Source organism: Stigmatopora nigra, chromosome 1, assembly GCF_051989575.1.
Source record: "Stigmatopora nigra isolate UIUO_SnigA chromosome 1, RoL_Snig_1.1, whole genome shotgun sequence".
Classification (NCBI taxonomy): Eukaryota; Metazoa; Chordata; class Actinopteri; order Syngnathiformes; family Syngnathidae; genus Stigmatopora; species Stigmatopora nigra.
Window position 1 is genome coordinate 18,953,627 of NC_135508.1, and position 22,554 is coordinate 18,976,180.

The 22,554-nt window shown below is 43.8% G+C and overlaps 1 protein-coding gene across 4 annotated transcripts in view; it reads left to right on the forward strand.

Annotated features, from left to right (window-relative positions):
* The window catches only part of rarga (retinoic acid receptor gamma a), a 41,301-nt gene extending 20,237 nt beyond the window's left edge, over positions 1 to 21,064 (forward strand). For 3 of the 4 annotated variants that reach the window (XM_077718021.1, XM_077718020.1, XM_077718022.1), the window contains 7 exons: positions 14,364 to 14,512; positions 14,764 to 14,905; positions 16,502 to 16,665; positions 16,998 to 17,174; positions 17,421 to 17,625; positions 17,705 to 17,863; positions 18,309 to 21,064. In XM_077718021.1, the coding sequence (XP_077574147.1) occupies positions 14,364 to 14,512; positions 14,764 to 14,905; positions 16,502 to 16,665; positions 16,998 to 17,174; positions 17,421 to 17,625; positions 17,705 to 17,863; positions 18,309 to 18,685 (1,373 nt within the window). In that variant the 3' untranslated portion in view covers positions 18,686 to 21,064. Of the gene's footprint in view, positions 1 to 1,393; positions 1,859 to 14,363; positions 14,513 to 14,763; positions 14,906 to 16,501; positions 16,666 to 16,997; positions 17,175 to 17,420; positions 17,626 to 17,704; positions 17,864 to 18,308 lie in introns of those variants that run through there. The other variant, XM_077718023.1, reaches the window with a different exon arrangement.
* The last annotated feature ends 1,490 nt before the right edge of the window (positions 21,065 to 22,554 follow it).

Sequence of the window (22,554 nt, forward strand, 5' to 3'; positions counted from 1 at the left end):
CTTCCTCTTTATGACCTGACAACTGTACGGGGAACCGAATAAAAACTACTGATGTTGTTTACTGTTTGTTGCAACAAAGAATGTGTGCGCCTAAGTGTTTTGTGTCAAGGCATGCATGCGCACTACTGTGTGATGCTGACGTGACCTGGAAAAAGAGAAGTGCTCGCAACTTTAGCAGAAAGTTTGAAGTTAAATAAGCAATTTAATTTAAAAAAAAAAAAGGCAAGATGTGAGAGTATATTTTTTCTTTTTCATGAGACAGGAAAAGGAGTGAAGTTTTAGACAGTGGAGAAGGAAGAGGAGGGGGCAGAATGCAATGTGTGTTTATGGAGAGCCTCGCCAGCAGCATAGATTGACAGGAAATTGTGTCTTTTTTGCCTTCTGGGCTGTACCACTTGTACTGATCTGACAGGGGTAGACGAATGTGAGAAGCTCACAGTCTGAAGCCATTGTATTAACATATAGCTTGCATTGTATGAGGCTGTTTGCTTTTAGTGCCGTCAGGGTCTATCCGTCTGCCGAGCAACAGTTAGGAACTGAGCTTATTTATGTTCAGCAGAGCAATCATTGATTTGCTTTTGACGAATTATCCCCAGAAGGGAAAGACAGTTTAAATGTAATTGTGATAGCCAAATAAAAAAAAATAAGATGGGACTTAAATGTGAACTGATGCCCGAAGCATCTTCAAATTCAGTACACTTGGATGAATCCATCTCATGTACATAGAGCTTCGTAGGTCAAGTGAACCTGTGAGAAGTGTGTCTAGCGCATGGTGTGTTTCTGTACCGGTGCTATTTGTCTGTGTAATAGCACTGCAGGGATTGAGTCATGCATCTCTCATTCATCACTCTTGAAACACTTCCAGAGAAAGAGCTGCCCATCCTCACTTCTTTTTGGGGGGGAATGAGAGAAGGGAGGGACTTGCATCCTGGCATCTGGTTTCTGGGTTCAACTCCAGCTCATTGCAGCCCCCCTTACTCCCCACACACACACACCAACACCCTACCCTGTCTTTTTCTTTTTCACAGACTCACAATACTAGTGGCAGGAGTTTAATATGGTTATGATTAGAGACGGGGGCTCAGAGGAGGGAGTGTAAGGGGCTCATATGTACTGCAAGGCCAACTGGGGGAAGTGCGATGAAAAAACAGGACTGGGATATGGTTCGAATGGAGGCGTGCATATTGCGGTGGGGCATGTTTGTTTTTGTTTAGGGCGTGAGATATGAAATGTTGCTGGTACAGAATGAGAATAAAGTTTGTCCTCTAACCAGATGAGCTCTTCCTCTTATTCGGTCGGCCTCTACTGCCCCCCACCCCTTCCCTCAACCCTCCTCCCAAGCCTTCGCCTCCCTCTCTGGCATTCTAGTTCTCTCTCCTCCCCCCTCTGTGAGCGTCACGCAGAGGCAGTTGGTTCACTCCGCAGTGTCTGGGTCTCAGTGAAAGCTGTGAGAGGCTGTTATTTAGGTCTGTTACAGCAGACAGGAAGCATCTCAGGCACTACAGGCAAGGGGGAGACCTAAGAGCCACACTCAGATCTGTCAGGGAGGAAGCAGATCGGCATTCCGGCCCGGAGCGAAAGAGCACGACTCGGACAGGATCGGCGGCATTTCCAGCGAGCTGTTGCTGCAGTTTGTTGCAGCCGCTGACGTGAACGGCAGCAGACTGAGTGCACGTAGAGGGAGAATCTTTTCCTGAGGGGTGGGGGGGTGCCATGTTTGACTGCATGGAGGCGTTGGGAATGGGCCCCCGCCAGCTCTATGATGTCACCAGCCGTGGTGCATGTATGCTGCGGAAGGCGAGCCCCTTCTTCGCGGGGCTGGACCCCTTTGCTTGGACAGGCAGTGCCAGCGTCCAGTGTAAGTGGCATCGTGTCTGGCTTTTTCTCACATGACACAACCATTCCACTCTCTCTCTCACTCACCCTCTCTCTCTCTCGCTCTCTCTCCCACCCTCACTCTCTCAATCTCTCTCTCTTTTTCTCAATAGACACTTACTCCCTAGTTCTCTCTCTTTCATAGCTGGCTTGTTTACCCCTCAGGGCTCGGCCAAGGGGGCTGCTGTCAGGGGCTAGCGAGCAGCACAGGAAGAGACTGGGACAGACAGTCTCCTCTCCTCCTCTTCCCACACCCCTCAGCCCACAGCTGGTTTTGAGCTGCTCAGCCATCTGAGAGAAACTCTGCTATGATATGATATGCTCAATGTGTGCATGTGTGTGTGTGTACGTGCCTGGCCTTAATCCACGTTTTGTCATTTGGGCTCGACACCAGAAAGAAGGGTTGTGGTGGGTTTCTTGTGAAATGTAAATGACAAACGGTGCCTGCCCGATATTATAGATGATAAAAGTAAGTTGGACGCAGTCCACTGCAGCGCAGAAAAGGTCGAAGGTTTGTTTATGCTTTTGGATACTAGATGGATAATGATATTCCTCTTGAGTCTAACACGAAGCCATGAATTAATAAGGAGATGAATTATTTAACGGCAAATGGATGAATAAATCAGAAATGCGGAATGCGCACAGGGAGGGTTTTTTTTCCCTCGCTCGTCTCATCTCGTCCCTCTGACTGGAACAAGGGGCCTGGCTGTGGACAGATAAAACTGTGGCACATTTCCATACACTTCCAATGTGTGCTAAAGGAGTGTGTGTGTGTGTGTGTGTGTGTGTCTATGATATGTTGGGAGAAGTGTGAAGCAGGCAAGGAGCACGATGTGAAGGGGAAACAAATCTAGGAGAAGAGACAGTTGGGTAAACAGAATTGGCCTCTGATCATTTTTCATTTATTTCTGTTTGGCCATTCTCCTGCTTTTTGTTCCTTTTCACTGCCTGGGGTTGTTGGGCTGAGGGGGGGGGGGACTGGGTCATCTGTCTTCATTAATCGTGAAGACACCAGCGTTTCAGTGCCTGTCATGCACACTGGCTCAGCTTTAATGAAGACAGATGCCCTGTCAGTGGAGGCCTAGGCCAGGGGGGACTATAGCCATCACGGCTTGCTCTCCTTAGTGAGCCCAGTCCTGATGATAACAAGATGAGAATTGTTTATTTAATCAATCAGGCATCTATAACCTCTTCTCCTGCCTTACTGTAAACCCATTCACACAAATAGACGTGCTTGAGAAGTAGACCTCTGCATTCCAAAAGAACATTTTTCTTTCAGGCTTTGTTCCAGAAAATCAAAGAGGTACAAAAAAAAGTCCTGAGAAGCTGCCTCGAGGGTAAGGGAGTGGAGTGGAGCACAGCAGAGCCAAGTGGAGGCTGCTGCGGTGTACTGTTTCAAGCCCAATAACCTTTGTAAACAAGGCCACCCTATCCTGACACGGGGAGCTATAATGCCTCTCTTTACCGAAGCAGTTGCCCCTCATTGTCCTCCTCAATGAGTCTGATGAATTGATGTTTGAGAGTGATATCTCATTATAGCTGGTCCAGCTGCACTGCACGAAAGCCTGTCGGGCTCGTGATACGGCACACCAAAATAACCACATGATTTGCTCAGAGTCGCAGAATGAGGCAACGGTCAAACATTTGTTTTGTTTCGTCAACGGTACAGTTTCAACTCTTTCTTTGAAAACGGCTGCAGTTTGAGGGAAGAGAAAGTATACAAAGTCTCATTAAAACGTTCATTCTTTCCAAATCTGGCTACAAAATGAATGCATCCTTTTGTGTTGGTGGTAAATCTCCGGCGGTGATAAGTGTCACTACTGTTGGCCGTCGGCCCAGGAACAATTGGAGGATTTAAAAGTGTGTGGTCAGTTTTCCTGTTTTTTTGTTCAACAGAGTGAGACCTCAATGTCAGAGGTTAGTCAGGGGCTGCGGCCTGGCCAATGTCAGTTCTTCTCCATGTGTGGTGGCCTTGTCACCGCACTGAAAAGTGCCTTAAGTGCCTTATGCCACGGGGCTGCTACTACATCTGAGCTGCCTTACACGTAAAGATAATGGACACTGATTTAGTCATACGTCAATGAGAACTGGATTAGTCAACTGCGAGGGAAGCCATTTGAGGGAGCCTGAGCAGACCAATCGCCTCTCTGTCAATGTTCATTTGCTTAGAAGAATGAAGCAATTACGCCTAGTAGTTCTCCAGGGTCACAAGAAGGGGAAATCTTTCTCTCCTACCAAAACACACGCCTAACTCCCAATTTTCTACTCAACTTATTCATCATTGTGCCGTGAAATCACAAGGTGATTGAAATGTGTGTACATCTTAACAGAAGTAACAGGAAAACTAACGGCATCCCTGACCGCTGCTACGTTTGGCCACTGATAATTTCACTCTGATGGAAGTCTGCAGTTATTTCAATATAATTACAAAAGATTCAATTAAAAGATTAGAATGCCCGGGGGGTCGGGACGCAGGATAGATAGTGCTATCTTTCTTGTGGTGGTGTTGCTGGGTGGGGGTATGAATAGGGGGGTTGGAAGGGTGTGGGGGGGCTCGGAGGGGGAAGCATGCTGGAGACTTGTGCGACAAAGCCTACAGTTCTAATGAGGACTTGTGCTACTATATACCTAAACCCTGTTGATCCTTTCAAGATCATGTCAATGAATGTGCTAAAGTTAAAAGGGTTAAGCAGTCAGCTGCTTCAAGGTCATTGGGTGACAATGGATAAGTGAGGGGCGGCCCCTCACTTGTTTTAGTAAACTATTACACTCCAACAAAGCAATGTAACCAGTGCATGCCCACAACTTCAGTGCCGTTTAGAGCGATATGTTCCAAGGCCTGATTTTTAATTATTCTTTCATTTGACATTGAGCAAAAGACACGTGTCTTGGCACCGGCACATGTTTTATTTTATATGCTGCTGCTGTTTTTACTCAAAAGATATTGCTGATCAAACAGACTGAGCAAAGAGATTTGGGTACACCCATCAGTTAACAGTTTTTTTTTTTTGCATTGTGTCCCGTGAGGATTTAGAAAAAGTTCTTTTCAGTTGATACACACTTGGTCTGTGGTATCCCACGTATGGACGAGCAGCACAGGCTATAAATAATCAGATTTAGTCTTTCCACTTGCTTTCCCCACAAAACCACTTTCATGAGCTATTCTGCTTATAGACAGGGAACAGGCGGCGATACCGTCCATGTTTGCGTGTGTGGAGTCTATATGTGAACTCCTATATGTCAATGACTGCAGTGTTTATGTGCCTGTTTGGGCATTTAAACTGCCGCGTCCAATCCAGAGACAGTCAATGTGCCAGCCTGGATTCCACAAGCCCGTGTTGGAATCTGGCGCGACCCTAATGGCAGTTTATAGCCCCCCTCGGCAGCGTCAGTCGCACGGCTGTAAATAAAAGTCATCAACCGCGTGCAGACTGAATATGTCACGTCGCGCTGACTCGCAGTGCCTTCTTGTCCCACATATTGAAAATCTCTTTCGCATGTGGCGATAGCTTGCTACCAAATCAAGAGGCAGAATCTGGTTGAGCAGAAACTGTGAACGCCTCCAGTCAACAGTTTGGCATATCAGTACAGTGCAAAAATATGGAATTTTTCACAAGTTTGCACACTTCATATCTGGCTGCTGCTATTGTTTCTGTTTAGTGAGAACAGAAAGACGTGGGCAATTGGCAGCCTATGTACATGTGCATGTGCATATTGGTGTGTTTACCCCTAACCGCGAGTCCATAACATGGAGCTAGATGTATGTATAGTTTATATGGGAGCATGCGTGTGACACCTGGGAGCCGTGTGTGAAGAGAGCAACCCTGTTATCACCGTCTTATTGACTGACAGCTTGGCTCCAGCGTTGCTAGGGGCTGACTGTTATGAGAAGCCGAGGCCAAGACGGGCCTCCCGAGCCAGACGAGCCTCCTCCCTGTGTGAATGGAGTGTTTTTGCAGCAGTTTTTTTGGCAGGGGGTGGTGGGTGGCTGATGGTGTACAACCATTGTCCAGGCTTATGGGTGGAGGCTTTTAGAGAATTTGGTGTACTAGCTTGGAAGAGATATTCAAAAACTGCCTGGAGTCCCATTTTTAGTTTTGCCTTTTATATGTGAATGATGGGATATTAAGCTGACTTTTTATACATTAGTACCTTGAGATACGAGCAATGTGGGGCTTACTAAATGTGAGCAAACATTTGGCCAAGTTCATTAATTGTACTCACCTTGAAATCATTGCATTATTCTGCCCAAACATACCAAAAGAAGGAGTAGCACAATGAATTGAGTTTTAGCATATAACACCATTGTGGGCAAAATGATGAATTAATTCAAATCTTCATCAAAACCACTCCTTTCTATTTGCTTTAATGAAGAAAGCTGATTCAAATCTTTTGCTTTAAGAGGATGGTTACAGAAGGAGTTAAATACATATCTCAAGGAATGAATGCATGTTTCTGCTCAAAGCGGCAAACGAGAGAATACATTCCCATCGTACAGCTGCTCACTCATCACATTTCTCCTAACCTACTGTCGTATCTTTGAACCAGGACCACACATTTTTTTGCCTCACTGTGAACTCTGCAAATAGCCTCATGCACAGATGTGGAAACGTCCATGTTTATTTTAGTCTCGAGTTCTCTTATATAGTCCCATTTGTATTTATTTACCTTGGACGCATGATTTTTCCCTGCCATGGTGATTATATTTCCTTTGGTTTCACCGCCGCTTTTCCAGTGCCGCTCTCTTTCGCTCGTTATGTGCATATGTCAAATGATTTCATTGGGCTCTTCCTCTAGCCACTGCTCAACATCTTTCTTAATTTTTCGGCACGACAGGACACTAACCAGGTTTCTGAATATGAACTTTGCGCAAATGACACATTCGCAAGCAAGTAGGCGCTCTTCTTTGGGTGCAGGCGCCTTATCGTCACTGTTGCCTTACTGTCTGTAGGCCAGGATGTGTCAACTCTTGCTCCAAAGTTTGAGCGTGGATGCCAAAAAACACGGAGAGAAGCAGCCCACTATGCTGACAGACAGGAAGTCATCCAGCAAAGCTGTGAGGCGCTGCTGGGGATGATTTATGCTTTCTTCAAGAATGCTGAATGACTGCAAGGTACACTCACAGGCAAGCGTCTTGGAGAGTGTGGCGCTTATCCTCCATACGTGAATACTTGCACCAAAACCCACACACTTACTTCAGAAACACACTAAATAAACTTTTCTTTGAGGCAAATTTTCTATGTTGTCAAACGTTCGACCATGATAGCCAAGGTGTGTGTCTGTCGGTGTGTTGGGTACATTGAAGGTTGTCACTTCTGTCTCAAAAATCTCCTAAGGAAAGTATCTTCTCAGATGAGCTCATGCCGTTGTTTCAGAGAGGGTTTTTAGGGACTGTCTTCCTTTCAGGAGTCACTGCAGTCATTCAGTCAGCAGAAAGCCACCGTCTCTTCTTGGTGGCTTTTTTTGTTTTTGTTCTGCGGTTTGGATCGACCTGCTTTTGAAGGAAGCTGCACAGAAATTGGATGCATACAAAGTCTTGCAAGGAAACTGGTTTGACTTACTCCTCAAGTTTTGAGTGAGAAGCAATTTTGACTCCTAAGATCTGTTTACAATCTGGACAAAAAGAAACCTGTGCATGTAGATTCAGATTGGGAATGGCCTGCACTCTAGTCTGGTTCCATTTGAGTCTTGCATTTGGTCATTTTGGTCTGTGGCGCTTCCCTAATGAGTGGGAGTGAGTACTACTGTTGTTGTTTACATTAACCTCCTCTCCCCTCACTTCCTCTGACAGAGCGAGGCTGCAGCCACGGCAGTGCTACTTCTACTTTTGTAGGTTTCTATTGTTGTGAAGAGGAAGCAATAGCCATTGAATGAGTTCTGGAGACCTTGCCAGAGAGACAGGTGAGAGCCAGGGCTACAGATGGTGAGAGGAAGTCTGTAAGGACGAGAAAGAAGGCGGGGATCAAAGGCTGCGGGCCTCCCTCGATGAATCTCCTCTCTCCTCGTCTCGCCCGTCTGCTTCCTCCGCTCGCCGCCGGCTTCCTTGCCCGCCCGTCACTCGTTCCTGTGTTCTTGACATGATCAATGGCTCAAGGCTGAGCCATATTGCCCGGTACGGGTTCACTCTCCAGTCACTGTAGTGAAGCTGTGCTCCCCTCTCTTCTGGTGGGCAGATGAACAATCAGCTGGAGCTCACCACAGGGATGAGGGGCCACATATTTTCCACAAAACTGCACTTGACTGTTTTCTTTTGCCCACGTCTGCCATCAAAATCCGCTATCTGAAAGGCTTTAATTCCATTTAACTTCCCGCTAAATCCTCCCCTACCCACCTTCTTCTTTTTATAGAAGGCTCCTTCCTCAGGTTTCGTGCAAGGACATTTGAAGGAAACCTTTTTTACTAGGTTCACTGGGGACAGGCCGTTTGGCGATGGAAACCAACTTGTGTGTGTTTTTGACTGAGCTGTGTGTAGCAGGAAAAGGGGACGCTTGTTGCCAAATGTCGGCTTGGCTGACTCCATCAAGAAGATATCAAAAGGCTCTTTTATGAGGTGCCGTAAAGAAGAAAGGGTGTTTTGAAAGTACAATCTGACTGCAGGATCATTCTGCTTTTTTAAATTGTTCGCCCCGTACCATAATTGCCCAAGTAGTTTTTAACTTACTGTTACAAGAGCAATAAAGAGCACCGATGCGCTTGCCAGAAATTGTTTTCCAATAACAAAATCCCATTTAGCCAACTATCCTATTAGGCTTACAAAATGCTCCCTAAAGGTACTGTCTCACACCACCTCCTGCCATGCTCTGTTTTGCTTATATGCATTTTTATCAAGGGATCGTGCCTGTGTGCAGATTTGTACGCTATTTTGGACTGAAATGTCCAAGATTTCCTCTGCAGCCACCACGGCACCTATGAGCAAACACTAAAATGTTGTACTAAATTTTTTCTCAGATTATATGTTTGCATCATGCCTGTCTCTTTCGTTTCGTGACTTTCTGCTGATTCTAACAGACTGGTGTGAATTCCTGGATGGGTGTGCTGTGGGTGTGTTTTCTTAAGGCCGCTGGACATTATAGTCCAGTCCATTTGAACTAGGAAGGTTACCTGTAAATTGTCATGTTTCAGGGCGAGCGATTTTCAAAAAAGTGGAGACTCAGTCCGGCAACCTCATAACTGTCTTAAATGTCCCTTCTGTGTGATTATTAATACAATAGCTCTTTAAAGTCTAAATGGAAATATATAATAGTATACAATACCGTTCTGAATAATAGCTCTTGGTATTGCAAATTCCAATTTTAAAAATGATTACATCTTTTCGTCATATAAAATTATGATAAAATTACAACAAAAAACAAAACATTATACAGGTAGGTAAGAAAATACAAAAAAATAAAATTATGAGTCTTTTGACTCCAGCCTTCAGTACATAAACTATTTCCTCCCCTATTGTGAGCTAGTTTTCATTGTGTGTATGTGTGTGTGTTCTTGAGCCCTGTGCAAGTCACACAATGGACTTTTGATAGACTTTTGACATGAAAGCTTGCTGGTGACTCAGCTGTGTGAAATAGAGTTGGAACGAAATAGCAGAATAATGTGAGCGGTGGGAGATGTAAGCGGAACGTAGACCTGGCTACAAAAGCAGTGACGGAGATCCTCAGGAAAAAAAACGGTTCCAAAAAAAAGGGGAAGGAAATGAATCTGATGTGTGTGGGACCTTGCAGCAAAGGCCTCAGAGGGATGGCAGGAAGACGTGGGTAGAGACAAAGAGGAAAGTGGCAGTACGAAAAGGGTGTGGTACTTTCTTTTCCTCTTTTTTTTATTTTAATTTAAAGTCCTCAGCAGCTCTGCTGCTGGCCCGAGGTAGAGCGCCAGCCATGGCACACACAGAAAGGGGCCGTCAAGTTCTCCAACCCACTGTTTAACCTTCCCCCTTCTCAATCTGCTCCCCTTCTGCCGCTTTTGCCCGGCCAGTGAAAAAGCCCTTTTTAAACAGAGGGTCCTATTTTGTGGCCCGTTCTCACGCGCTGCCTGCGAAGCTCGCGCTCTCTTTTACCGCTCGGCAAACTGCGTCAGGAACACGCAAGCTTTGCAGCCTGTTTAATGAAGGTAAAGATGGAGACAAAGGCTCCACATGCCCACGCTCGCAGTCACACGAAGAGCAAAAACATGAACATAATGAGCCCCTCAAACACTGCTAGGCTGTTAGGAACAGGCTGCCCTTTACAAATCAAACGTTGAGGCGGCTATGAGCGTGCCTTGCTCACATAAACGAGTGGAACACCTACAAACAGGGCCGTGCCAATCGCTCGCACACTATACAGAATATTGTTCTCATGCCGTGCGGGCCGCCGTAATGTGCCGCCGTTGCACTTATGAAGCAAATATCCCAGCGAACATTTGCTCCCACCAACAAGTCACGTAGACAAGATCTATTGTGAAAGAGCACTTGTTCCGCTGCCAGGCTGTCATATGCTGCGCAGTAAAAAAGCGAGGTGTTGCAACAGCAAGCACGAGCCGCGGCGTCACGCCTTTGCTCACATACATGAGGAACACTCCCATTTCTAGTTTAGTGAACAACAGTCGCCTTCAGTGTTTCCAGTAACTCCACACGCTCCTCTACTGCATGCTGCTAACTGTTTCATGCTGCTGTTTGATAGTGGGCTTATTGCCAATTGTTATCGCCACTATTCGGTTGAATACATTTGGGTTTTTTTTGTTGCTCTTATTTTCCTTTTTTCAAATAATTTAATACATTGTTTTAAAAAAATAACTTTCAACATTGGATAAAGAAAAGAAAATAGTTTTCTCTTTATTCTGTAATAGAAAAGTAACTAAAATAACGTATTCAACATATTTTTAAAAAGTATTTATTTATTTACTGTTTTTACTTTTGTTTCATAAAAAATCGCCATCATTCTACTAATTGGCTGGATTTGTTTTATTAAAAAAAATACTTTTTATTGAATTTCAAAAGAAAAACACAACACAAAGATACCTCAAGTGAACATAAAATTCAGTTTTTGACTCATTAACTGCCATCGAAGGGATTGGCATCCAATCCTTTTTATCTGGAAAAAGGGTGGCAGCATTCAAATGAACTCCCAGTCCAAATGTATTGAACTGCCATCAATGACATCCAACATATCATAAAAAGAGTACTTGGATGTTCTTTTTGACCGACATGGTCTCTAAACGATGAATCGACTTTCAAAATAGTCGTCGATGAATTTGATAGTCGATTAATCGTGACGTCCCTTTTGGATAAATTGTATATATATAACTTAAAGTAGAGCGACTGACGTGACCCAGAATTGAAAATAATCACCTCGAGATACCATGCTATTTCTGTCCCTTAATATTCCCTCTTAATGAGGCTAATGATCCCACACGCTCTTACCCAGTGTGGAGCACTTAAGTGCTATGTAGCCCAGGTTAAATGTCGTTTGTTAGTTTGTTCCTAGTGTTTGCAGTATCGGATTGTGTGTGCAGGCATTATGCCCGGCCGCTGCAGCTGGGTCGCAATGAGAGAAAGGATTAGCAAGTTGATACCTGGCAGGAAACCAGCACGGGCGATAGATAAGTCAACCCCTCCCCTCCATTCCGAGTTGCCTTCTCAAACAACAGAAGCCACCCACCTATCCCACCTCTCATCCTCTCATCTCATCCATCCATCATCAGCTCACAGGCCTCCGAGGGGCGGATTGTCATGCAAATGCATCCCTGGGCCTCGGAGCGCTGATAAGGTGGGCCTCTCATTTCACAGGCCATTGTTTTCTAAACAGCAATGAGCTGAGTTGAGGAAAGCGGCGAAAGGGGTTCACGGCAGCTGCCCCAGCCAGGGCTCCTCTTACTGTGGTGCCTCGGGATAAGTGCTCACGGATGACTTGCCCGACCCACTCCAACCGCATGAGGCTTGCGAACAGAGTCTGCGAGTGGCCAACTGGATAGAAGACAGAATCCCACTAGTTGCTTTGAAAACTCGCTCCAGGATGGTTGACGTCAGTGTGTTTCACCACATTTGGCTGGTCTCTTTTTCTGCCTTGTCAGCACTCACCCAAGAGCCTTCATTGGCTGCTGTTATTATTGCGTAAATACAAAAGTTCATGGCATTGCTCTTTCCTTGACCCCTGCTTCTTTCTGACAATAGAATCTACTGGAGGCTGCCAGCAAGTTTTGAACATTTGGCTTCGAGGTTGCTGTAAAAAGAAACGGCAACGAAAAATAATTTTACCTCCAGCAACCCCTAAGCTTTGAGGGACAATATTACAACTAGATTCCTCAAATTTCAATGTGAACTTTCCAATTCATATGAAAAACAGATGCTCGGGCAGCAGCCGGCAAGCTGAAAAATGCACAACATTTTTCTGTTAGAGTCATCAATGAGAGTGCTGGTAGTGGTCACTTTGGTCTTGAACAAGACTTTCCTTCATTTTGTCCACTACTCCACCTTTTTCTCCCTGACCTTTTCTCTCATCCCAATCAAATCCTTCCATTTATGTCCCTCTTTCTTCTTTTTGAAGTCTTTCCTTCCCTTGTAAAAAGTCAAGTTGGCCGTTCTCGCGGCAGCCATGGGTGTGAGAGAGGGGAAGGCCAGGGTTGGGGGGAGGAGGGGTTGTAGGTTAAGTTTAGGCTAGCCCTCTGTGCTTTCCATTGAGGGCATTGGGGGGGAGGTGGGTTTAGTAAAAGTTCACATTTTAGAGCCTCCCTGTTTTTATTTTATGATTGCCTTTTTTTTTTACGGGCGGGGAGCTCCAGCTGGTGTGAGTGTGAATAGCTGCCCAAGGTGACCGAGTCCCAATAAAGTGAAGGCCAGCCCGGCCGGGGCCTCCAGCCAGGCTATGGGATCGCCTTTATAGGCTGCCTTACGAGCACAGGCCTCTATTAAAACCTGGCAGGGCTGCGCTGAGGAATTTAGGGCCAGGAAACAAGAGAAAAATAGGGTTTGTGTGTCAGGGGGGTAGCGGGATACCAAGTTTAAGGGGGGGTTGAAGTTTAAGGGTGACTAATGGGGAAAGTTGAACTGAGTGCATGTGTGAAGAAAGCCTGATGGGTGCTACATGTGTGTTAGCACGTTGTCAAGGGAATTGAGATGCGTGTGCTGTAAGTCAGGCCCGCTCGATATTATGAGAGTCAAAAATACAGTCAATGACTTGAGGTCACATTTGGGGTGCTGGGGTTATGTTTGCTCATACAATAGACACTTTTAGTATGTGGGGGAAACACTGCCATGGAATGATCCTAATATATCTGCATTTTAATTGTGCCACTGTCCTCTTCCTTGTCCAAAACAATGGTATTTTGAGCCTGTAATCACCAACGGTATGAAGTGCTAGTCGAAGTATTTACGTCATTGCCAACGTCAGCTAGTTTGGGACAGTTCTATTTGAATGTCTACATGAAAAAAGTCAGACTGTGGAATGATGAGTTGCCAGTTCCGACTTGTTGTGTCACCTGGTCTTATCAGGGAGTTGTCACTCAACGGCAAAAAAGTAAAACTGTTTGGTCTCAACTGTCAAGCATTAACACACACAACCATGTGATGGGCTCCCAATAGCTGAGTCTGGTGCATATAGGTTATTCATAATTAATTTCTCTCTATATGTGTGTATATATATTATATATATAATATTTCAGCAAGAGTGGAGAAGCTTCAGAAACAAATTCATTTTGATTCATTTTCAGGTTTGAACTGTTAGATGAGTACATAGATGTACGTAGATATGAAGAAAGATATTGATCATTCCTTCATCTTCTCTACTGCTTATCCTCCTGAGAGTTGAGGGGATGCTGGAGTCTATACCAATTATCTATATAGCAGGAGGCCGGGTAAATCCCGAACTGGTTGGCAGCCAATTGCAAGGGAATGTTGATGGTCTGTTTCTAAAATAAAAGGAGATGTTGGCAAAATTATTATTTTGATTCAACACAAATATAAACAGTCAGCTTTCAAGTACAACTGAACTGAGGGTTGTGGGGGTGCTGAAGCCAATCCCTGCTGTCACTGTTCATCAAAAATAGTGATGAATTGATCTGCTAACTGACCAGTTTTTACTCAATTGTTGCACCTCTTCTATTGATGCATTAAAAAAAAAAAAAAAGAAAAAAAATCATGGTCACTTTAACCTGCTGTCCAATTGAAAGTGAAGTTTGTATCTTGATGAAATTCAATTTGGCATTAGGGTTTCTCACCTTGCGTAAACATTGCAAACAAATATAATTTTCTTTTTTTTCTTTGAATGAACCTTTATTTAAAAATGGTTGATTTCTGTATTCTCAACACAGCATATCTATATATCTCAGCATCTGTTGCTGGCTCCACAAATCAAAACAAATCAATCAGCGGGAACTGAAATGCCATCGGCTGTCATTTCATCCTTGAAAGCAATTCTACACAGTCGACATGCTTGATGCATTCACCATCGCTGTAGGACAACGATTTGTGACATATCAAATGCTCATGTGCTCTTTTTCTTTATCCCCTCCTTCTATAGCGGTGGAGACCCAGAGCACCAGCTCGGAGGAGATGGTACCCAGTTCTCCATCTCCACCTCCCCCACCTCGTGTCTACAAGCCATGCTTTGTGTGCCAGGACAAGTCCTCGGGGTATCACTATGGGGTCAGCTCTTGCGAGGGTTGCAAGGTGAGAAGATCCCGCCGTAGTAACACGACTCTGTTCTCAAAGCCTTTGGAAAATTGCTTTGGATTTCATTACCTGAGCAAATTAAATTGCCAAGAAAGAAGGTGCAGAACTGTGAAGTTTAAAAATAGAGTCTCAAAGGAAAAGCTGCCTTGCAATTAAAATGTCACATAATTTGATGGCTTGACGATAACGAGGAACATGTTTCTTGCCCTCTCCCCTTTTGTCTCGCTCGGCGCTTCTCGGGGCTTCAGGGTTTCTTCCGTCGCAGTATCCAGAAGAACATGGTGTACACCTGCCACCGAGACAAGAATTGTCAGATTAACAAGGTCACGCGCAACCGCTGCCAGTATTGCAGGCTGCAGAAGTGCTTCGAGGTCGGCATGTCCAAGGAAGGTGAGTGCTGCACTTTTGGTTTGTCAGCTGACCCGCCATCATATCAGCAGTTTACCATTTGACTCCCGATGAGGGTGGGACATTTGAAATCACTTCACTGTGCCTTCAATATAGTTTGGATCATCATGTACAGTGTTCCCTCGCTACTTCGCCGATCAGCCACCGCGGACTCAGAGCTTTGCGGATTTTTGTTGGAAAAAAAAATACAAATATTACAATGAGTCAACATATTTTACAGTTTATTTTGTTACAACATGAATTTCACCCTCTCTACCCGTATTCCATATTGGGTACTGTATACAGGGGGGAATAAATAATTACAATAAATTGAATTTAATTCAAATTAAGCATTTTTGAAGGGGAATCCATACTTTGCGGAAATTCACTTATCGCGGGTGGTCCCCGGTCCCTATTAACCGTGATAACCGAGGGAACACTGTATAAACTTCAAATAGAGGTATAATCAGAAGGGTTTAATCGGTGTTGACGTACGGTGTTAAAAATGAAGCTTACTATTAGTCAGTTTAACATTGAGGTGATGTATGTGACACTTTTTTTTTTTTTTTAAAACATTTATAACTTTCGAAGAAATGTGTTGTGAAAACGCAATTCGGTTTGAATTTGAACTGGTTCCTCAGATATCATTTTTCATGTGACTTTTGTTGGTCACTTTAGTGCCGCTTCTCATGAATTTGAAGCTGACTGGATCTAAATTGTATAGACCTTGCTCTGATTGGCCGTCTGCAAAGTGTGTCAGTAGGAAGTAGGAAGCATTCGGAATGCATGTGGTGACATTGACACATCGCAGAGACTTGCACAGCGACAATCTTTCTTCAATGACACCCTACTTTGCTATTTCACAACTATACCAATGTAAAATATTCACTTACTTCCTACAGCCGCTTTAGTGGTGATATTTCAGTCAGGAGATTTTGTCTGGACTTTTTTTTTTACAGTGTATTATAAAAAAACCCAAAGCTGGTGATGATTATATAAGAGCAGGTGCGATAAAATATGATTTATACACGCACACCATATTTTCTGGATTATTATGTCGCACTTTACTATGAATTGCAGCAGCTATTTATTCTTCTTGTAACATCAGCATTCTAAATTGCCAATACAGTGGCTGAATTCACAGTTGGCCTTTCCAGAAGTCAGGTGGATGTCCGTTTGTCGCCATGTACGCTTCCCCAGGGACATGCACGTGGGTGTAATGTTTTGCGCGGGATGTACGTTAAGGCTAGGATCACATTGTGCCTCTGCTATTACTGGATATCCTGAGAGGAAGGAAAGAATGGGAGGAGGGAGAGAGAAGACTTGCCTATCAAGTTGATAGAGAGATGGACGAGGAAAAGAATGGTGATAAAGCGGAGATAGCCGGTGAAAAAAAGCTGTGCTAAAGGAAATATGTTAATACTGTTAAGGGCAACCTCGGTTGTTAGTCACTTCTGGTTTCCATGGCCATGACGCCAGTAAAAACAACAAAGAGCGTGAGTGTTGTCACATGAGATCACAAGAGAACATTCTCTTTGGTGCTTGCACGAAAATAATGATGTCTTCTCTTTTTTTTCTTGCATTTTGCTTCTCATTTAGCCGTCCGTAATGACAGAAACAAGAAGAAGAAAGACGTGAAGGAGGAGGTGGTACTCCCAGAGAGCTATGAACTCAGTGGAGAGCTAGAGGAGTTGGTCAATAAAGTCAGCAAAGCTCATCAAGAAACCTTCCCTTCACTTGGTCAACTGGGCAAATACACCACCGTAAGTCACACAGAAATGTATCCCCCATCTTCCTTTTTTTCTTTACTTCTTTCAGTGTACGTGGTAACACAAGTTGCTTTTAAATGGATACATTCACCCTAGCTTTTCCATGGTGGTGGTGGCTTAACTAATTCACTTCCCTGTTTAGCCATCTGTGAGGCCTCCCGATGATTGATGCAACATGTAAATAGATTTCTCCCCCATGATGGATGTAAAATGTAAATGGCTTGCGAGGGCTCGGAAACGCGCTCGATGCAAACAGGGTTGCCCGCCGCCTCCACAAGCGACACGCTCATCTGTCTATGCTTCTGTGTGTATGTATGTGTGTTCAGAACTCCAGCTCGGACCACCGCGTTCAGCTAGATCTGGGTCTCTGGGACAAATTCAGCGAGCTCTCCACCAAATGCATCATCAAGATTGTGGAATTTGCCAAACGGTTACCAGGATTCACCACCCTCACCATCGCTGACCAGATAACCCTTCTTAAATCTGCTTGCCTGGACATTCTGGTGAGTTAAACTCCAACCATAGAAAGTGAACTGCCTTTCATATGATTTGACTAGATTTAGATTTGAAGAAATACTGGTCCCTGCTGGACGTAGTTGGTAATGCAAGAGAACTGCTTTGTCCTGCACTGACCTTGCTGTGTTTTGGTTCTGTGATTGGTCAGGCACTAATAGCATGTCAAAATTATCTCTCAGCCATTATTTGTTGAAATTTAATAATAAACAAGTGCTCCTCCTCGCCGGCCACAGATGCTCAGGATCTGCACACGCTACACTCCAGATCAGGATACAATGACCTTCTCCGATGGCCTGACCTTGAACCGGACTCAAATGCACAACGCCGGTTTTGGACCGCTGACAGACCTGGTGTTTGCCTTTGCTGGCCAGCTTTTGCCCTTAGAGATGGATGACACCGAAACTGGTCTCCTTAGCGCCATCTGTCTCATTTGTGGAGGTACAGTCGGAGTATTTCTCAATTGATAACATGGATAGTAGAATGAATACATCAATATGTGCGCTATGTTGTTTTTCAGATCGTATGGATCTGGAGGAGCCTCAAAAAGTGGATAAATTGCAAGAACCACTGTTAGAGGCTTTAAAGATTTATGCTCGCCGTCGTCGCCCCAACAAGCCTCACATGTTTCCCCGCATGCTCATGAAGATTACGGACCTCAGAGGCATCAGCACTAAGGGTAATCACAATTTGTCATTCTGATGGAATTGTTTTACTTGTCTCAACATAAAAAGAAAATAACCAATATGCACCATATGCTTTCATTCAATAGTGAGGACAGAACAGATGTGAATGTTTTTTTTAATCTGTAGAAATGATAAGATTTGACCATTTTTAACTCAAGAGTCATACAAGAACGTAAAAACTAATAGTACAATTACAGACACAGAGAATACGTTTCATTCCCTGAGGGTTCTTTCCTCCAAAAATAATTGCTCTTAGTAGTCATACAGCTTTTTGTCACCTTAACTCTCTAATGAGAAGAAAATTGGTTTGCATATAATGAATTGAGATCTTGTGTACATACTGAACATCTCTATACATTGACTAGTTAAATCAAGATCTCCTGTTTGACTTGAATTAGCCACACACTGACCTAAATCATCCCCCCCTCGACCCCCCAGGAGCAGAGAGAGCCATCACTTTGAAGATGGAAATCCCAGGCCCGATGCCTCCTCTGATCAGGGAGATGCTGGAAAACCCTGAGGCTTTCGAGGACCAAACGGAGCGCAATGATAGCCCCCCGCCGCCTCCGCCGCCGCCCCCTCCACCGCAGCCCCCCACTCTGGTGCTGAAGCAAGAGGTGGAAGACGAGGATGACAGCTGGACCACAGAGAACGGCAGCGAGCCTTCGCCGGAAGAGGAGGAGGACGACGACGAAGATGATGCGGCCGACGAAGAGCGAGACAGGGGTTCGGACAGCGATGGGGAACAATGGGGGGCTCTGGATGCCATCGATTTAGACGGCGGCAGGAAAGGCCTTGTAGGGAGGGCTCAGTAAACAGCCCCTTTCGTACACACGCACTGATTGATGACACAAACTGACACACACACACATACACACACATACTGATAACCTCACTCCATCTTCCATCTCAATAAAAAGTTGGCCTTCTCGCCATCCTGGTGTCCTCCAAAGTGGAGCCTTATGAGTTCAGACGCATTAAATTGTGGCCCACATGCTCAGCGACAAATGAACTCCAGACAAATCAAGCAAAGGAGACACGACAGTAAAGAGACACACGCAAACCAGTGTCAAGGCGAGGCAGGATGGCACGTGGCATAAACAAGTGATGCGTACTCCCTTGTCTCCAGTTTTGTGGCTTAAAAACTAAAAAGCACATTTCGCAAAACGAGAACAAGGATAAACCAAATCACAGTACATGTTCATCTTTGTTTTTGTGCTTATTGCTGTTGACTCTTGTTTTTCCTCTTTTTTTTTCTCAATTTTCAGAAGTCCATACCTTATGCTTATATATATATATATATTTACTATTATAGTTTTTGTCTTTTTTTTGCCCCTTGTTTTATATCTATGTAAGACTTTTTGTTTCTTTTGAAGAGCTTTCCTCAGAGGATATTCAGAGGGAAAGTTGAATGCAGGTTGGGTCTTCCGTAAAAACAGTTCAACAAGCTTTTTTTTTTTCTTTTTTTTTCCAACCCCTCATAGCGGGGAGGGGGACTCACTGTGGACAACAGTACTAATCAAACCGTGAAGAGTGTTGTCAAGTTGCGGTGAATAATCACATCTGTGTTGTCAGAGGAATTGGCAGCATTCTCTTTTGAATTCAATGTTGTGCCAAAGTTGGGAAAAGTTCCGATTTTTACTGGGTTTGGGTGGGAGGCGTTTGAATACTCGCGCCATAATTCAGAAACACTCTTGACTACAGCAGATTTACACTTGATCGTAAATGTAGCACTTTTGTACAAGACAAATGCATTGGCATGTTCAACCGGCAATACAATCGAGCTCAGAGCTCTTTCTCATGATGTCAGTGGACATACGCAAACGTGCAGAGGAAGAGACAAAACAAACAAAAAAATACTTGTATGCAAACCGAAAGTTAAAAAAAAAAAAAAAAAAACATTATTATGGAAGACATTTCGGAATAAGACTCAGGGCTTTTCGGTGAGGACCAAACGCTAGGCTGCTTGCAGGCACTAGAAACAGGCAATATTTATGTGTGTATTCTTGACCCCCCCTTTTGATTAGCTGAACCCCCAATCTGCGTGTACATAGAAGTCCAAGCAGGGAGCGTGGAAAGCCGGCGTGACTTCCTTTTAGCTCGATCTTAGCCTGGCCTCCACTCAGGCTGGCATCTGTGCTACACGCTGCCTTCTCATCCCAAAAAAAAAGCCATCATTAGATCATTATTTCTTGTCTATATCTTTACTTCTCTTTAATGTGTAGAAAGATGTCTTCTTATGTATGATTTTTTCTATATTCCATTGCCAAAATGTCCCATTTGGCAAGCAGTGATGGGAAAAGCAGCAGATTTACAGAATTTAACGTTTCTCTCTTCTCTTTCAAGCAATATGAACTGTGTAGCGACGAGAGAGCCCATAAAGTGAATGTGGGCAGGCCTCCTCATTTTTCAGTTGTGCGTGAATGTGCGCGCAGTAAAGCCCAAAATTATTGGTGCCCAAGCCAAATTTTGAGTCAAGGTGAATTTTTTTTGTGGAGCTGGAAATGACTCAAAAATGTGGAATATAGAATTATATATTAATATCCACTGACTTTTGCTCGTCGCATGTCGAATGTACAAGATAGTAGTTCTTCAACTTTTTACAGAACGTACCACATTGAAAAAAAAAAACAAATCTCTTCATCTGGATCATTTAAAATGGCACAAAAACAAAATGTTTTCCATTTTTTTATTTGTTAAGATGAATGTTATTTTTCTTAAGATTTGAAAAACTATGAAAATAGCCATTGTGGTACACTCATTCACTACCATTGATGCCGATAGATGTCGGATAGTTATGAAAAAAAAGGAGGGCTAATCTCGCCATCATAACTTGTGTCAATTCCAGTCAGGAGTATCACCTAATAAAAATTCACGTCAACTCAAAATGTACCCTGGCTGAGGACAATGACTTAGCGTCAAGCGTGTTTTCAGCCATAGGATGCCCGCTGTTAAGGTGCTGTCACACACTCAAGCGTATCAGTGTGATGACTGCTCTCTGCTGGTCTGTTATCAGGTCAATATCATGTTGAAGCAGGCAAAACATTTGTGACGACGCTGTTTTTATCGTTCGACTTTTTCAACATGACCAATGTGTTGTGTACCCATTGTTTATGTCAACTCTTGTTATACAAAGAAAAGCCATATAAACATTAAGAGGCACAATAAACTACTTTTGTGAGATTTGTGGGCAATTTTCGTTTGACTGTTTTAACTTATTCCCCTGTCAATGACAGCAGTAGACGTCAAATATATATTTAGTTGGCACTGGCAGTGAACGATTATAGCCAATTTTTCCTATTACAATAGTTTAGTGGATCAAGGTCAATGGGAGCAAATGAGTAGATATGTAAATGTAAAGTTTGAAAGTCCAACATCGGCTGACGCAGAAATGCTACCCATCAAGCAGCCCATGACCCTTGGGTGGCGTCAATGTCTGTTTTCCACCTGGAAGTATTTTCCCTCCCTCGGGTAACTTCCATTTTGGCTGACACGTCATACAGTCGAATTGCAGCAGTAGAGGAAATGACAAAAATCCTCAATCAAGCAATTTCTGATACGGTATTTTCCCAATTGCTCTGCTTTGGTCTAATCTTAGTACTTGTTTACTAGTGGTGTACTTTGTCTTTCACCCAGATGTGCAGGTCATCAATCATCATAGTCAAAAGTCTATAAAATGGAGAACTATTTTCAGTGCAGTTTTATTGGTTGAGCCAAGTATCCGGAACTAGTTTGAACTTTTAAGAGTCTGTAATTGTTACTTTAACTTGAGCTGCGGTAATAGGTCTAGTAGTAGTAATAGACCCATTGGGCAGTGGTCAGTATAGTGGACAGCAATTGAAATGTTGGCACATAAGGCATTTAACACTTTATTGGAGAACTGCCTATTTTGGGTCATTCAATAAAAGTTAAATATCAGTTATCATCTAATCTGATTTTAAACGCCACTCATCTTTGTCAAGATCACGGAGTGCTGTAGCCAAAACAGCCAAAACTTCAAGAGAAAGAGGAACTACACCCTAGATTGGTCGTCAGTCAGTCGTAAGGCCCACTTAGAGACAGACAACGATTCTCACCCACAATCAAACTACCATTGAGAGGGAATTGATCCCATGCTGCCCACACTGAAGTCGGACGAAAGAACCACTTCACCTTCGGGAAGTATGAGCAATTATCACAATACTAGTTATTGAACATTATTGCATATTTCTATATGACTTTTATACAATTAGAAATACATTTATACAATTTTATGAAAAGCTGCATTAGGTATATTACAATGCATTTTAGTTACGGCCTCAAGTAGCACTCTAAAATAGATTCCCCTCCCCCTATGCCAGTATATTTATAAATCATGCAGATCGACATCCAATTTGTTTAAACCAGGAGGAAGGACTGCCCGTAAAAGTTCATCGTTCAGTGCCATTGGCGGTGCTAGACGTCCATTCCACATTGACTGGGAGTTTTCAATGAACGAGCATTAATTTGTCAATCCCAGTCCAAATAGACGAGGGGTCTGGAGCTGTCCATGGTAGCCAAGGAGAAAAATTGATTTCCCCCCTAAAGGTAGAAAAGTCGAAATTTGTGTATGAGATAGTTAAAGTGTTTAAGAGTCCGTGCTCGCTGTTGTGAATGCATTGTCCACCTTTGTCTACTAAAATTATCTCCATTCGAGCAATCTCCA